Source organism: Hemitrygon akajei, chromosome 4 (genome assembly GCF_048418815.1).
Source record: "Hemitrygon akajei chromosome 4, sHemAka1.3, whole genome shotgun sequence".
NCBI lineage: Eukaryota > Metazoa > Chordata > Chondrichthyes > Myliobatiformes > Dasyatidae > Hemitrygon > Hemitrygon akajei.
Window position 1 is genome coordinate 177,055,986 of NC_133127.1, and position 16,623 is coordinate 177,072,608.

The 16,623-nt window shown below is 36.8% G+C and overlaps 1 protein-coding gene across 1 annotated transcript in view; it reads left to right on the plus strand.

The window, feature by feature from the left end:
• LOC140726039 (von Willebrand factor A domain-containing protein 3B-like) overlaps window positions 1-16,623 on the plus strand; it is a 185,189-nt gene that overhangs the window by 124,222 nt on the left and 44,344 nt on the right. The window contains exon 28 of the mRNA XM_073041933.1: window positions 179-356. Within this exon, the coding sequence (XP_072898034.1) occupies window positions 179-356 (178 nt within the window). The remainder of the gene's footprint in view (window positions 1-178; window positions 357-16,623) is intronic.

Genomic DNA, 16,623 nt, shown 5'->3' on the forward strand with positions numbered 1-16,623 from the left:
TCCTCTCCACTCTCAGACCTGATGCAGTGTTTCAGCCAGAAATATCAGTAATCCCTTTCCTCACACAGACGCTTCTCGACCCACTGAGTTCCTCCAGCAGACTGTTTGTTGCTGCATAAAGACTTCCACTGCAAGTGAAATTACATTTTGATATTTCTTTATGTATGTTTCATACAAGGTTCAGCAGCGATAAACCAATTTCATTTCGAGAGCATAAGGAGGCATTACTCCAAGCTTTGGATAGAATGGGCTGGCCAATTCCTCAGGAGGATGTTACTCTGTTAGAGGATGAAATCTCCACTGGCTTCTCATATGAACAGCAAGCCTCTGATCTCCAGAAAGCTGCTAAAGAGAAGGTCTGTTGGGTTATGCAGTACTGAGATAGATATATGTTCATGATTCTTAAAAAAAAAATGCATAAGGACTCAGTTCACCCATCACCTTATTGTGGTTATTGCAAAATTATTTGTTACTGTATTTTATAATTTCATAATAATGAAATACAAGTTCTTATGAAATAATCACAAACATAAGAGATTGTATAGAAGCTGCTAATCCAGTATAATGCACACAAAATGCTGGAGGAACTCAGCAGGTCAGGCAGCATCTATGGAAGACAATAAATAGTCACCGTTCTGGGCTGAGACGTTTCTCTGTTCCTATCTGGTCCTGATGAAGGGTCTCGGCCCAAAACATTGACTGCTTATCCTTTCCATGGATGCTCTCTGACCTGCTGAGTTCCTCCAACACTTTGATAGTATTTCTTGTGAAATAATCACAATATTTCATGTAATTGTTACTGTAAAGAATTGACCTTAAAATATATGATAGCATGTGATTTCTCCTTGATCCAGCTTGCAGAGATGAGCATCACTGTTGCCATTTAGTTATGAGCACATAAAGCATCAAGGGAACTCAATGTTTATTGTTCCAATTAGTCTTCAACTGTAGAGTACAAAGGCTAATCATGTGACTTTTCTAATGATCTTATTGCAGTCTATTCTGCATCATAGTTGTCTCTCAAATGTCTGAATTTTCTAAACAGATGCTGCATAGAACACACACAAAATACTGAGGAAAATTCAGCAAATCAGGCAGCATTGTAGAAAGGAATAAGGGTCTCGGCCTAAAACATTGGCACTTTTTGGAGTCTGATAGGCTCTTGATTAGTAAGTGTCTCAAAGATTACAGGGAGAAGACAGGAGAATAGTATTGAGAAGGATTATAACTCAGTCAAGATGGAATAGAAGAACAGATTTAATGGGCTGAATGGCCTAATTTCTGTCTTATGGTTTTTAGCCTTTGAAATGAATCTCAGGGTTGTATATGGTAACATATACGAACTTCAATAATAAATTTACTTTGAACTTCAAACTCCATAGGCGCTGCCTGACCTGTTTTGTGTGTGTTACTCTAAATTTTCTAAGCCAATGAAAATATTGATCCTAATATGAGATTCAAGTAAACCTTCACTAACCTGCCTGGGAGGAATAATAGAGCTAATTATATCCTTGCCTTTATCCTGCTTCAGTCTTCAAATGTCATACGCATGAAAGTCAACATTGAGCTTATTATCACAAGCACAAGTCCGAGGACTTGTCCTGGGCTCCGCACATGTGCAATTTGAAAAAAACATGACAACTCCTCTACATCCTTAGAAGTTTGCGAAGATTCGGCAAGACATTTAAAATTTTGACAAACTTCTATAGATGTCACTATACCAGGCATGGGCAAACAAAAGTTTGCCCACCCCTGCACTATACTCTCCACCACACTAGTTGCATCATGGCCTAGTATGGAAACATTAATGCCCTTGAATGGAAAATCCTACAAAATGTAGTGAATATGGCCTAGTCCATCACAGGTAAAGCCCTCCCCTGGCCTCATCTACATGGAGCACATTGCAAGAAAGCAGCATCCATCATCCAGGGCTAGTACCACCTTGGTCATGCTCTCTTCTCAGACAAGAGAGAATCTGTAGATGCTGGAAATCCAAGCAACACACACAACATTCTGGAGGTACTCAGCAGGCCAGGCAGCATCTATAGAAAAAGGTACAATCGATGCTTCGGGCCAGTCTGCCAAAGGGTCTCAGCCCAAAGAGTCAACTGTACTTTTTTCCATAGATGCTACTGGGCCTGCTGAGTTCCTACAGCCTTTTGTATGTCATGCTCTCTTCTCACTGCTGCCATCAGAAAGAAGGTACAGTAGCTTCAGAACCCATCCCATCAGATTCAGGAACAGTTACTACTCCTCAACCACCAGGCTCTTAAACCAGAGGGGTTATCTTCTCTCAACTTAACTCGCCCCAACACTGAACTGTTTCCACAGCTTATGGACTCACTTTCAAGGACTCTTCATCTCATGTTCTCAATATTTATTGCTTATTTATTTATTGGTATTATTCGCTTTTCTATTTGTACAGTTTGTTGTCTTTTACACATTGGTTGTTTGTCCATCCTGTTGGCTGCAGTCTTTTATTTATTCTATCGTGTTTGTTGTATTTACTGTGAATGCCTGCAAGAGCATGAATCTCAGGATTGTATATGGTGACATATATGTATTTTGATAATCAATATATTTTGAACTTTGAAGTATGTATTTGTACAGGTGCAATTAAAACCTTAGTTGCTGCAGCATCATAGGCAATAGCATCATATTAGCAGAATTCACAAGAAAAACATAAACATAAATTATGCACATTTTTACAAGAAAGATCACCATTAGAGTAAAATCAAATGTCCAAGTCCATTTTAGTGCAACGTGGTCAATGTGTTACTATACAACGTTATTAGGTTTTTCGAGTTAGTTCAAGAACCGAATGGTGAAAGGAAGTAGTTGATGTTAAACTTTGTGGTATGGGACTTCAGATGTTACTACATCCTGCCTGATGGTAGTTGCTAGAAGATGGCGTGGCCCAGATGGTGGGGAACTTTGATGATGGATGTTGCCTTCTTGAGGTAGTATCTCCTGTAGATACTATCGTTGGTTGGGAGGTATTGCCACAAGAAAGCAGCATCCTTCATCCAGGATTCTCACCATTCAGGCCCTGATCTCTTCTATCTGCTATCAGGAAGGAGGTACAGGAGCTTTGGGTCCCACACCACCAGGTTCAGGAGCATCAGGCTACTGAACCAAAGTAGGTAACTTCACTCACCTCAGCTCGGAACTGATTCCACAACCTATAGACTCACTTTCAAGGACTTTACAACCCACGTTCTCAGTATTATCCATCTATTTATCTATCTGTATTTATTTATTTATTATACGTACAGCTTCTGTTCTTTTGTGCATTGGTTATTTGTAAATCTTTGTGCGTACTTTTTGATTGATTCTGTTGTATTTTTTATTTTACTTTGGCTGTCTGCAAGAAAGTGAATCTCAAGTTAGAATACATACTTTGATAATAAATTTACTTCTAACTTTTGTACTCCCTGTAGCTTATTACATGGCAGAAAGTAGCTTTAAGATACAGAGTCAGAATCATACAACACAAAAATGAGCTCTTCGGCCCCCCATATCTATGCCGATCTTTCTGCCCGTGTACACTAATCCCATTTGCCTGCATTGAGTATTTATTTTTCAAAACATGAATAGAAAAGAAACACCCAAGTATTTTAGCAATAGATTTACAGCAGCCGATTTTCAGCTAATTGTTCCTGTTCCTCTCACAAGATAAGAACAGAATGATTTGATCTTGCTTTTCAGCAGATAATAAACCACTCCAATAGATTAAAATCCAGTCTGAAGGCTCAATTTAAATTACCATTGTCTAAAGGAGCTATTATTTTACTTGTGACGAGTCCTTTCATCAGATTGTCAAAATTGCATTATTTTGAACACTAATCAGCCACGTGAAAACCTGAGCAATTATTTTCAGAGCTGATGATGTTGCTTGTTCAGGATTAAGGACAATTGAAGGCAGGAACATTAAATTGTTGGATGCATTGTGGACATCTGCATGTAGCAGAGCTCTTCAAAGGGAAAGACAATTGCTCCATTCTTGATTTGCAGCAGTATTAACTGAAAGATTGAAAGATACTGAAAGATAAATAGCTATAACCCAGCACAACAAAAATGTTTCATTATTTTTATATACTCTTCCTTTTCATTACTATTAGCATCAGTCAATAATTCAGCGTCTGTCTGCAGACAGCACCTACATTCACTGGCCATTTTATTACATACACCTGCTCATTAATATCAGTCAATCATATGGCAACAGCTCAATGTATATGGACAGTATGTGGACATGGTCAGAAGGTTCATTTGCTGTTCAGACCAAGCATCAGAATGGGGAAGAAATGTGATCTAAGTGACTCTGACTGTTGAAATGGGTTTGTGCCAAATGGGGTTTGAGTATTTCAGATTCTGCTGGTCACCTATGCACACCAGTCACGATAGCGGGGAAAAAATGAGCAAGCAGAGCAGAAGCTAAGTGCCAAGAGCCGTGAAAACTAAATTGCGGAATAGACTGGACATAAGAAACCTGCTTCGAGTATCGCTGTATTCCGGTCGTGTTTAACACCTCCACCCCCCTCGTCGGCCAGTCCGCAAGAATATTGTCAGTTTTAAATTGGTCTGCTGTGCAGAAAAGGGTGGGTACCCCTGGTGTTTATACCGGGTTGCGGGGTTTTACTTCTGGTCTTTTCTGCCCCAGTGCGCGTGCATGTAACTAATTGATCTGAAGTTGATCTTGCCTTTTACTAAGGCCAAGGTAGGGGATCTTGGGCTTAAAAAGGTTGGTGACCACTACATTAAGCTAAGAAGTGCATGGCTTTCTTTTGCTCTTGGTTCACATCACAATACAGTTCAACACTCTTGAAGTACGACTCCAAGCCCTCATTAGCACTATCAAATTTGTCAACTTTCCCAACTGGAGCCATCACCATGCTACTGTCAATTTTAATTTCAGCACATCCTTCACTGTTACTCATGGGTCCTTCTGCTTTCTCAGGCTGTTTAACTCTCATTGTTTAGTCCTGTAACTGTTGGTACAGTTCATGATACTTTCTGACATTCAGGTTCATACTCGTCGCCAATTAGTAGTATCTGTGCAGAACAACAGATCAATTAAATAAAAGCACAAACACAGGAGATAGCTTTAACTGATGTATTCATGTTGCAGTGAGAGTGAGAGGGAGAGAGAGAGAGAGATGACTGGGTAACGGGGAAAAACTGGTTTATACTGGTTAGAACTGGTTAAAACCAGTTTATACTGGTAAAAATTAGTTAAAACCGGTTTATACTGGTAAAAACTGGTTTAAACCGGGTTTAACCAGTATAAAATTGTTTAAACCCGATTTAACCAGTTTTTTACCAGGATAAACCCATTTAAATCGGTTTAAACCAGAATAAACCATTTTTCACAGTTATCCAGTTTATACTAGTTTTAACCAGTATAAAACCAATTTAACCAGTTTTTACCAGTATAAAATGGTTTTAACCAGAATAAACCAATTTTTACCAGTTATCCAGTTTATACCAGTTTTAACAGTATAAAACCTTTCTTAAGTCGCTTTAACCAGTAAAAAACCAATCTTAACCAGATTTTACCAGTATAAACCATTTTTAACCTGTTTTTACCAGTATAAACCGGATTGTACTGGTTTAAACCAGTTTATACTGGTAAAAACCGGTTAAAACCAGTTTATACTGGTTAAAACTGGTCTAAGCCAGTTTATACTGGTAGAAACTGGTTTATACTGGTTAAAACCAGTTTAAACCGGTTTAAAAGCAGCAAACACGAGGAAATCTGCAGATGCTGGAAATTCAAACAACACACACAAAATGCTGGTGGAACACAGCAGGCCAGGCAGCTTCTATAGGGAGAAGCACTGTCGACGATATGTCAGGGATGGGGTAAGAAAGGGGCACTAACGGAAGTTAGAGAAGTCAATGTTCATGACATCAGGTTGGAGGCTATCCAGCCGGTATATAAGGTGTTGTTCCTCCAACCTGAGTTTGGATTCATTTTGACAGTAGAGGCGGCCATGGATAGACATATCAGAATGGGAATGGGGCATGGAATTAAAATGTGTGGCCATGGGGAGATCCTGCTTTTTCTGGCGCGAATACATGGCCATTGGAACACGCGGTTTAAACTGGTTTAAAACAGTTTTTACCAGTATAAACCGGGTTTAAACAGATTTTACCAGTATAAACCAGTTAAAACCATTTTTAAACAGGATAAACCAGTTTTTTACCAGTTATCCCATTTTTACCACTTTTAACCAGTATAAAACCAGTTTACACCTGTTTTAGCCAGTATAAAACCAGTTTTAACAAGTTTTTACAAGTATAAAATGGTTTTAACCAGTTTTTACTGGTTCAAACTGATTTAAACCGGTTTATACTGGTTAAAATCTGTTTATACTGGTAAAAACTGGTTTAAACTGGTTTATACATTAAAAACAGGTTAAAAACGGTTTATACTGGAAAAATGTTAAAATCGGTTTATACTGGTAAAAACTGGTTAAGACTGGATTTTTATTTGGTTAAAGCTGCTTAAAAAGGTTTTATACTGTTAAAACTGGTATAAACTGGATAACTGGTAAAAATTGGTTTATTCTGGTTAATACCAGTTTATACTGGTAAAAAATAGTTAAAAACCATTTTATACTTGTAAAAACTTGTTAAAACTGGTTTTATACTGGCTAAAACTGGTAAAAACTTGTTTTATACTGGTAGACTGTTTTAAACCGGTTTAAACCAGTTTTTACCAGTATAAACTGGCTTAGACCAGTTTTAACCAGTATAAACTGGTATTAACCGGTTTTTACCAGTATAAACTGGCTTAGACCAGTTTTAACCAGTATAAACTGGTATTAACTGGTTTTTAACCAGTATAAACTGGTTTAAAACAGTAAAATCCGGTTTATACTGGTTAAAAGCAGTTTAAACCAGTTTTAACATAAAAACCAGTTGTACTGGTTAAAACCTGTTTATACCGGTAAAAACCGGATTATACTGGTTCAAACTGGTTTAAACCGGTTTATACTGGTTAAAACTGGTTAAAACCTGTATACCGGTAAAAACCAGTTTATACTGATAAAAACTGGTTAAGACTGTTTTTTTACTGGTTAAAGCTGCTTAAAAAGGTTTTATAATGTTAAAACTGGTATAAACTGGATAACTGGTAAAAATTGGTTTATTCTGGTTAATACCAGTTTATACGTAAAAACTAAAAAACCATTTTATACTTGTAAAAACAAAAGTGGTTTTATACGCTAAAACTGGTAAAAACTGGTAGGTAAAAACTGGTTTAAACCGGTTTATACTGGTACAAACTGGTTTAAACCGGTTTATACCAGTAAAAACTGGTTAAAACTGGTTTATACCGGTTAAAACTGGGTTAAACCGGTTTATACCGGTTAAAACTGGTTTAAACCGGTTTAGATGGGCATACCGGTTAAAACCTGTTTATACCGGTAAAAACTGGTTTAAACCGGTTTATACCAGTACAAACTGGTTAAACTGGTTAAAACCAGTTTATACTGGTTAAAACCGGTTTATACCGGTAAAATCTGGTTAAAACCGGTTTAGTCGGGCATACCAGTTAAAACCTGTTTATACCAGTAAAAACTGGTTAAAACCGGTTTATACTGGTTAAAACTGGGTTAAATCGGTTTATACTGATTAAAACCGGTTTAAACAGGTAAAAACTGGTTAAAACCATTATACCGGTCTGGTTAAAACTGGTTTAAACTGGTTAAAGCTGCTTAAAAAAGGTTTTATACTGTTAAAACTGGTATAAACGGGATAACTGGTAAAAAAAACGGTTATTCTGGTGAAAACTTGTTTAAATATACTGGTTTATACCGGTAAAAACTGGTTAAAACCTGTTTATACTGGTACAAACTGGTTTAAACCAGTTTATACTGGTACAAATTGGTTTAAACTGGTTTATACTGGTTAAAACTGGTTTTATACTGGCTAAAACTGGTAAAAACTTGTTTTATACTGGTAGACTGTTTTAAACCTGTTTAAACCAGTTTTTACCAGTATAAACTGGCTTAGACCAGTTTTAACCAGTATAAACTGGTATTAACCAGTTTTTACCAGTATAAATTGGCTTAGACCAGTTTTAACCAGTATAAACTGGTATTAACCGGTTTTTAACCAGTATAAACTGGTTTAAACCAGTAAAATCCGGTTTATACTGGTTAAAAGCAGTTTAAACCAGTCTTAACATAAAAACCAGTTTAGACTGGTTTTAACTGGTCTAAACCGGACTGTACTGGTTAAAACCTGTTTATACCGGTAAAAACCAGTTTATACTGGTTAAAACCTGTTTATACCGGTAAAAACCGGTTTATACTGGTTCAAACTGGTTTAAACTGGTTTATACTGGTTAAAACGGGTTAAAACCTGTATACCGGTAAAAACCAGTTTATACTGGTTAAAACCAGTTTATACTGATAAAAACTGGTTAAGACTGTTTCTTTACTGGTTAAAGCTGCTTAAAAAGGTTTTATAATGTTAAAACTGGTATAAACTGGATAACTGGTAAAAATTGGTTTATTCTGGTTAATACCAGTTTATACGTAAAAACTAAAAAACCATTTTGTAAAAACAAAAGTGGTTTTATACGCTAAAACTGGTAAAAACTGGTAGGTAAAATCTGGTTAAAACCGGTTTATACCGGTTAAAACTGGGTTAAACCGGTTTATACCGGTTAAAACTGGTTTAAACCGGTTTATACTGGTAAAAACTGGTTAAAACCGGTTTAGTCGGGCATACCGGTTAAAACCTGTTTATACCGGTAAAAACTGGTTAAAACCGGTTTATACTGGTTAAAACTGGGTTAAACCAGTTTATACTGGTTAAAACCGGTTTAGATGTATACCGGTTAAAACCTGTTTATACCGGTAAAAACTGGTTAAAACTGGTTTATACCGGTACAAACCAGTTTAAACCGGTTTATTCTGGTTAATACCAGTTTATACTGGTAAAAAATAGTTAAAAACCATTTTATACTTGTAAAAACTTGTTTTACAAGTTTTATACTGGCTAAAACTGGTAAAAACTTGTTTTATACTGGTAGACTGTTTTAAACCGGTTTAAACCAGTTTTTACCAGTATAAACTGGCTTAGACCAGTTTTAACCAGTATAAACTGGTATTAACCGATTTTTACCAGTATAAACTGGCTTAGACCAGTTTTAACCAGTATAAACTGGTATTAACCGGTTTTTAACCAGTATAAACTGGTTTAAACCAGTAAAATCCGGTTTATACTGGTTAAAAGCAGTTTAAACCGGATTATTCTGGTTAATACCAGTTTATACTGGTAAAAAATAGTTAAAAACCATTTTATACTGGCTAAAACTGGTAAAAACTTGTTTTATACTGGTAGACTGTTTTAAACCGGTTTAAACCAGTTTTTACCAGTATAAACTGGCTTAGACCAGTTTTAACCAGTATAAACTGGTATTAACCGATTTTTACCAGTATAAACTGGCTTAGACCAGTTTTAACCAGTATAAACTGGTATTAACCGGTTTTTAACCAGTATAAACTGGTTTAAACCAGTAAAATCCGGTTTATACTGGTTAAAAGCAGTTTAAACCAGTTTTAACATAAAAACCGGACTGTACTGGTTAAAACCTGTTTATACCGGTAAAAACCGGATTATACTGGTTCAAACTGGTTTAAACCGGTTTATACTGGTTAAAACTGGTTAAAACCTGTATACCGGTAAAAACCAGTTTATACTGATAAAAACTGGTTAAGACTGTTTTTTTACTGGTTAAAGCTGCTTAAAAAGGTTTTATAATGTTAAAGCTGGTATAAACTGGATAACTGGTAAAAATTGGTTTATTCTGGTTAATACCAGTTTATACGTAAAAACTAAAAAACCATTTTATACTTGAAAAAACAAAAGTGGTTTTATACGCTAAAACTGGTAAAAACTGGTAGGTAAAAACTGGTTTAAACCGGTTTATACTGGTACAAACTGGTTTAAACCAGTTTATACCAGTAAAAACTGGTTAAAACTGGTTTATACTGGTTAAAACTGGGTTAAACCGGTTTATACCGGTACAAACCAGTTTAAACCGGTTTATACTGGTTAAAACCGGTTTATACCGGTAAAAACTGGTTAAAACCGGTTTAGTCGGGCATACCGGTTAAAACCTGTTTATACTGGTAAAAACTGGTTAAAACCAGTTTATTCTGGTTAAAACTGGGTTAAATCGGTTTATACTGGTTAAAACCGGTTTATACTGGTAAAACATTAAAATTGGTTTATACTGGTAAAAACTGATTTTATACTGGTTAAAGCTGCTTAAAAAAGGTTTTATACTGTTAAAACTGGTATAAACAGGATAACTGGTAAAAAACGGTTATTCTGGTGAAAACTTGTTTAAATATACTGGTTTATACTGGTAAAAACTGGTTAAAACCTGTTTATACTGGTACAAACTGGTTTAAACCGGTTTATACCAGTAACAACTGGTTAAAACTGGTTTATACCGGTTAAAACTGGTTTAAACGTTTATACCAGTACAAACTGGTTTAAACTAGTTTATACCGGTTAAAACTGGTTTAAACTGGTTAAAACCGGTTTATACTGGTTAAAACTGGGTTAAACCAGTTTATACTGGTTAAAACCGGTTTAGATGTATACTGGTTGAAACCTGTTTATGCCGGTAAAAACTGGTTAAAACTGGTTTATACCGGTACAAACCGGTTTAAACCGGTTTATACTGGTTAAAACCGGTTTATACCATTACAAACTGGTTTAAACCGGTTTATACTGGTAAAAACTGGTTAAAACCGGTTTAGTCGGGCATACCGGTTAAAACCTGTTTATACCGGTAAAAACTGCTAAAACCAGTTTATACTGGTTAAAACTGGGTTAAATTGGTTTATACTGGTAAAAACTGGTTTTATACTGGTTAAAGCTGCTTAAAAAAGGTTTTATACTGTTAAAACTGGTATAAACGGGATAACTGGTAAAAAACGGTTATTCTGGTGAAAACTTGTTTAAATATACTGGTTTATACCGGTAAAAACTGGTTAAAACCTGTTTATACTGGTACAAACTGGTTTAAACCAGTTTATACTGGTACAAATTGGTTTAAACTGGTTTATACTGGTTAAAACTGATTTATACTGGTTAAAACCAGTTTATACCAGTACAAACAGGTTTATACTGATTTAAACCAGTTTAAACTGGTAAAAACCAGTTAAAACAGGTTAAAAGGTTAAAAACGGTTTATACTGGTAAATCGTTAAAATCTGTTTATACTGGTAGAAACTGGTTAAGACTGGTTTTATACTGGTTAAAGCTGCTTAAAAAGGTTTTATACTGTTAAAATTAGTTTTGCTACAACAAGTGTATGGGACATTGGAAAAAAGTTGAATTTCCCCATGGGGATGAATAAAGTATCTATCTATCTATCTATCTGTCTATCTAACTGGTATAAACTGGATTGGTAAAAACTGGTTTATTCTGGTTTAAACCGGTTTATACTGGTAAAAACAGATTTTAAACCGTTTATAACGGTAAAAAGTGGTTAAAACCGGTTTATACTTTACATCACATTCTAATCAACTTCCTTTTGTGGTTTAAAAATCTACCACAGATCCTGCCCGCTCCATAACCATTATTATTCTAATTTCAGGATGAGCAGGGCAATCCATGAAAGTGCTACTTGTTACAACCAGTTTATACTGGTACAAACTGGTTTAAACCAGTTTATACTGGTTAAAAGTGGTTAAAACTGGTTTATACTGGTTAAAACTGGTTTATACTGGTAAAAACCAGTTTAATCCAGTTTATACTGGTTAGAAACTGGTTTATACCAGTAAAAACTGGTTTAAACCGGTTTATACTGGTTGAAACCATTTTGAACTGGTTAAAACTGGTTTTATACTGGTGCAAACTGGTCTAAACTGGTTTATACTGGTAAAAACTGCATCCCCTGCAGCCTCCCAGTCAATATTAACCATATTCAAGACAAACATGTAAACATGCATGTGTTTAAGATAGAAAAGGCAGAAGAACTCTCAGCAGGTCAGATACCATCAAATAGAGGGCTATTTAGGAAGGAAGAGTTAGGTTGATCTTTAGAATAGGTTAAACGGTGGGACAAACATTGTGGACTGAAAGGCATGCTTGGTACTCTAATGTTCTGTGTTCTATGTTCTAACATTCCTCACCTCAGACTATGACTGATATTGCCAAGACTTTGCTTTGCTCACAATTTAACAGTACAACTATTTCTATATTCCACACTTCCTTAAAAGGAGGCCATCGAGCCCATTAAGCATGCCTTCAGGATATGGGACAAAAGTCAACTTACTTGGGCTACATCCACACTACGCCGGATAAATCCGTAACCAAAGCTTTTTCTCTTTGTTTTTACCCTCCGTCCACACTAAAACGGCGTTTTCATCCCCTGAAACTGGAGCTTTTCAGAAATACTTTCCAGGGTGGGTATTTTTGAAAACACTCCTCGGGCAGATCAGTGTGGTAACTGGAGACTTTTGAAAACGCTATCAGACGGCAGTGCGCTATTTCATTGTTTTCTTGAACGCAACCTAACAGTTTCAGAACAGATGGCAACGAGACTGAAGCCAGAAGAGTTAGAAGTGCACTCACCAAATACTTTGACCCATAATTTACTGAATAAATAAGTATACTCACTTTGCCCTGTTTTCTGTCCTTGCTCGTATGAAGGTGGTTTACCTATTTATGCAAGTAATTCTCTGACAATAGATGTGTAACAGCCTAATGTAACATTGTATGGAAATACAAGATAACACTGATGCAGACATGTTTTATACATTTAACAAGGTGCTTTACTAATGCAACAGAGTTAGTCAATTTTTCAATGTTCGTCGTCAGCCGGGAACTCCAGTATTTGTTTTTATTTTAGTTTTAAGTTCTCCTGCATGAGAGCCAACAGCTGTCCATCCTTTTAAGTGTTTCTAGTCTGTAACTACACAAACGCACACTTTTGCAGCGAGATTCAACACCAAACATGTCGCTTGTTTTCGGTAGATGTGTCCTGTGCATGCACAGGAAGAGGGGATTTGCTGGAATCTCCGTTTCAGTGTGGAGGAGATATTTTCAAAAATGCATAGTGTGGACGCCTATCGTTTTTATGCAAAACCAGCATTTTCAAAATTATCTGGTCTAGTGTGGATGTAGCCTTGAAAGCAAAGCAAGTGAGATCCCACAAATTCATGCTTTGTTATGTGTCTATTCAGGTGGTCAGAAGTGTTTCTAATGCCTAAGTCAGTGTCTCACTAATCTACACTTATTAGCCACATCATTAGATACCTCTTGTACCTAATAAAGTGGCCACTGAGCATATTAACAGGGCATTTTTGCCCACATATGCTGGATTAACACCAACCCCATCCTTGTCTTCCAACTTTACACATCACCCCACCCACCCCTTCTCTTCCAAACTTACTCAGTCTCAACAAAATCTTGCTTCCTTCCCCATCCCAATGCACACAATTCTGCCACAATTCTTTGGTCGGATTCTCAATCTGTCTGTGTTCATGTAAGTTCTATTTTTAGCCAAAGTCAATAATCAAGTGATGATGCAGCACTCCTCTATTGATTGGACTGATGTATGAGAGCTATTTAGGGACTTTATGGTAAATAACATGGATGGGCTCCAGTTGGATAAAAGGGAAATAATTGCAGTGTTACTCTGAACTACATTCTCCTCAATATGTGCAATGCTCAACAGATAATTTTTAAAGGACTAATTTTAGAGAAAATAAGAAGCCTTGTTTCCTATCTGCACTCACCAGTGAGAATAATGTCATTATAAAGATTAAATTGACGCTGTGGTTTTGTGTTTTATTTAATTGGCAAGTTATAAATGGTTGAATGTAACTTAAATTAACAGATACTCTGAACGAAAATAGAAATTCGTTTGTGCTGGTTCATTAATTCTCTCAATTTGTGCCTCTCTTGGAAGGATCTAGGGTGATCTTATTGAAACATTTAGTGTCCTAAGGGGACAGATGTCAAGATGCTTTCATTAATCATAAAAAGGGACGAACACTCAGTGGCCACTTTATTGGGTTACAGGAGTAGAACCTAGTGTGACGTTCTGCTGCCATAGCCCATCCACTTCAAGGTTCAATGTGTTGTGCATTCAGAGATGCTCTTCTGCATACCACAGTTGGAAGTTGTAGCATGTAGTTATTTGAGTTATTGTTGCCTTCTTGTCAGCTTGAACCATTCTTCTCTAACATCTCTCATTACCAATGCATTTTCACTAAAGGAACAGCCACTCACAAGATGCTTTTTGTTTATCGCACCATACTCTGTAAACTTGTGTGAAAAATCCCAGGAGATCAGCAGTTTCTTAGATACTCAGACCTCCCCACTTGGCACCAACAAACATCCCGCAGTCGAAGTCACTTAGATCACATTTCTTCCCCATTCTGAAGTTTGGTCTGAACAATAACTGAACCTCTTGACCATGTCTACATCCTGTTATGAATTGAGTTGCTGCCACATAATTGGCTGATTTGCATTAATGAGCAGGTGAACCTAAGAAGTCAAACTGTTGATCACATCACATTCTAATCAACTTCCTTTTGTGGTTTAAAAATCTACCACACATCCTGCCCGCTCCATAACCATTATTATTCCAATTTCAGGAAGAGCAGGGCAGTCCATGAAAATGCTTGTTTATCCACCAATAACAATAGGACAGTTTATTTGGTTGTTTATCTTTTTCCTGTTTGTGCAATCCCAACTTGTGCAAATTTGCTGCTGCGTTTTCCTACATTGCAGCAATGATCTGGAATTTTCTTCACTGGAAGGCTGTTGAAGTTAGATCACTGGATGCATGTTTGAAAGATCAGAGGACTGAGGGCCATGGGGAGCAGGCACAGAGGGGAGATGAGGTTGGAGCTGATCAGATTGAAAAATGGGGTAAGTGGCTTACCCACGCATTAGTTCTCATTTGGATTTGGATCTAGAAATTCATCTCTGAGTAAATCTTACTGAGATAACCTTGCCAATAAATTCTTGTAAAAGTCTTGCTAAAATAGTAGTGCAAAGAGATACAATGGAACCTATGGCCCAAAGTACCTTTATAGAGAGTTTTACTACAGGCAACGGTGAGTGGTGGGTTTGGGGGAGGGCGATGGGACATTTGTAACTCTGTATTTCACTTGAGGGATACCAGTGCTGACTTGAAAACTGAGACTAGAAGTGACAACAGACATTGAACCTGATCAGATTGTAACCCCACTCCACATTCTCATCCAATCTTAGTGATCTTCCGCTCCTTGCTTATCCAAAATCTATCTACCTCTGAAAAAAGCTGTTCAAAGACATTGCTTTGAATATAGAACAGTAGAGCACTGGACAGGCCATCTTGCACCAAGATCAGTTATGTTGTGTTGACTTTGATGCCAATTTATACTAAATGTCCATCTCCAGTTTATCATCCATTTCCCTCCATTTTTATCATATTCACGTGTCTATCTTAAACTCCATCAAACTGCCTACTTTCACTGCTATCCAGGTAATCTATTTCATGCACAGTGACTGTCTGGGTAAAAAAGTGTTGCCCCTTGCTGTGACTTCTGCTTCTAGATTCTTCCCCAAGAGGAAACATCTTCTCCACGTTCAACCTGTAGATGTTGTACGTTTCAAGGAAGTCCCCTCTTGCTGTTCTAAACTCTGGCAGATGCAAACCTAGGCTGTCCAGCAGCTCTTCGTAAGAAAATCCATCCATTTTGGTTGTCAGTCTAGTAAATAATCATTGATCTACTTTACATGGTATTTGGATGGCAGGGTAGCTAGCAGTTAGCAGAACTCTGTTCTGCCACTGTCTGTAAGGAGTTTGTATGTCCCCCCTGTGGCTGTGTGGGTTTCCTCTTGGTGCTCTGGTTTCCTCCCACAGTCCAGATTTGTACAAGTTAGTAGGTTAATTGGTCACACGTGTGTAAGTGGTGGTGCAGATTCATTGGGCCGAAAGGGCCTGTTACCTTGCTGTATCTCTAAATAAAAAAATACTAACATTATTCCCTAAATTAAGAGATCAATTCTGTCCTAACTGCTTGCTGTAACTTCATAGTAGCTTATTGTAAAACATGTACTAGGACACCAGATTCCTTTGCAGCTCCACAACTATGCAAGACTTCCGTAACTCTTTTTTTTGTGACAAAGCAGACAAAGTTACATTTTCTCACATTGTGTGCAGGTGCTGAACTTAGTTCTCCTGAAATGTGCTTGATAGCAGTGTACTTTGAATCTGTCATGAACCCTTGTCTTTCCCTGAGCAGTCGAAGTTACCTGTCTGCTGGGACCAGGTATGAAGCCTCCACTGGTTAATAAACATTGGTAATTTTTAATACCAAATAAGAAACAAGAATGAAAATAGTACATCAAAAGTACCACAAGCAACCTCTTCTATCAGTATTTCTGTGAATATTACAATTTTTATGGTTGACTCCTACTGAGGGATCTAATGCTATCACTGAAGCTTGCCAACTTGAGAATAATTGCTTTTAACAACAACTTATTTTGTATTTTTCTCACTCATGAGATTATAAACATGTTAAACCACTTTTTTTTTTAAAGTAAAATATCACTTTCTGTCTTAAAAACATCATTTTGTAATTATGTCTG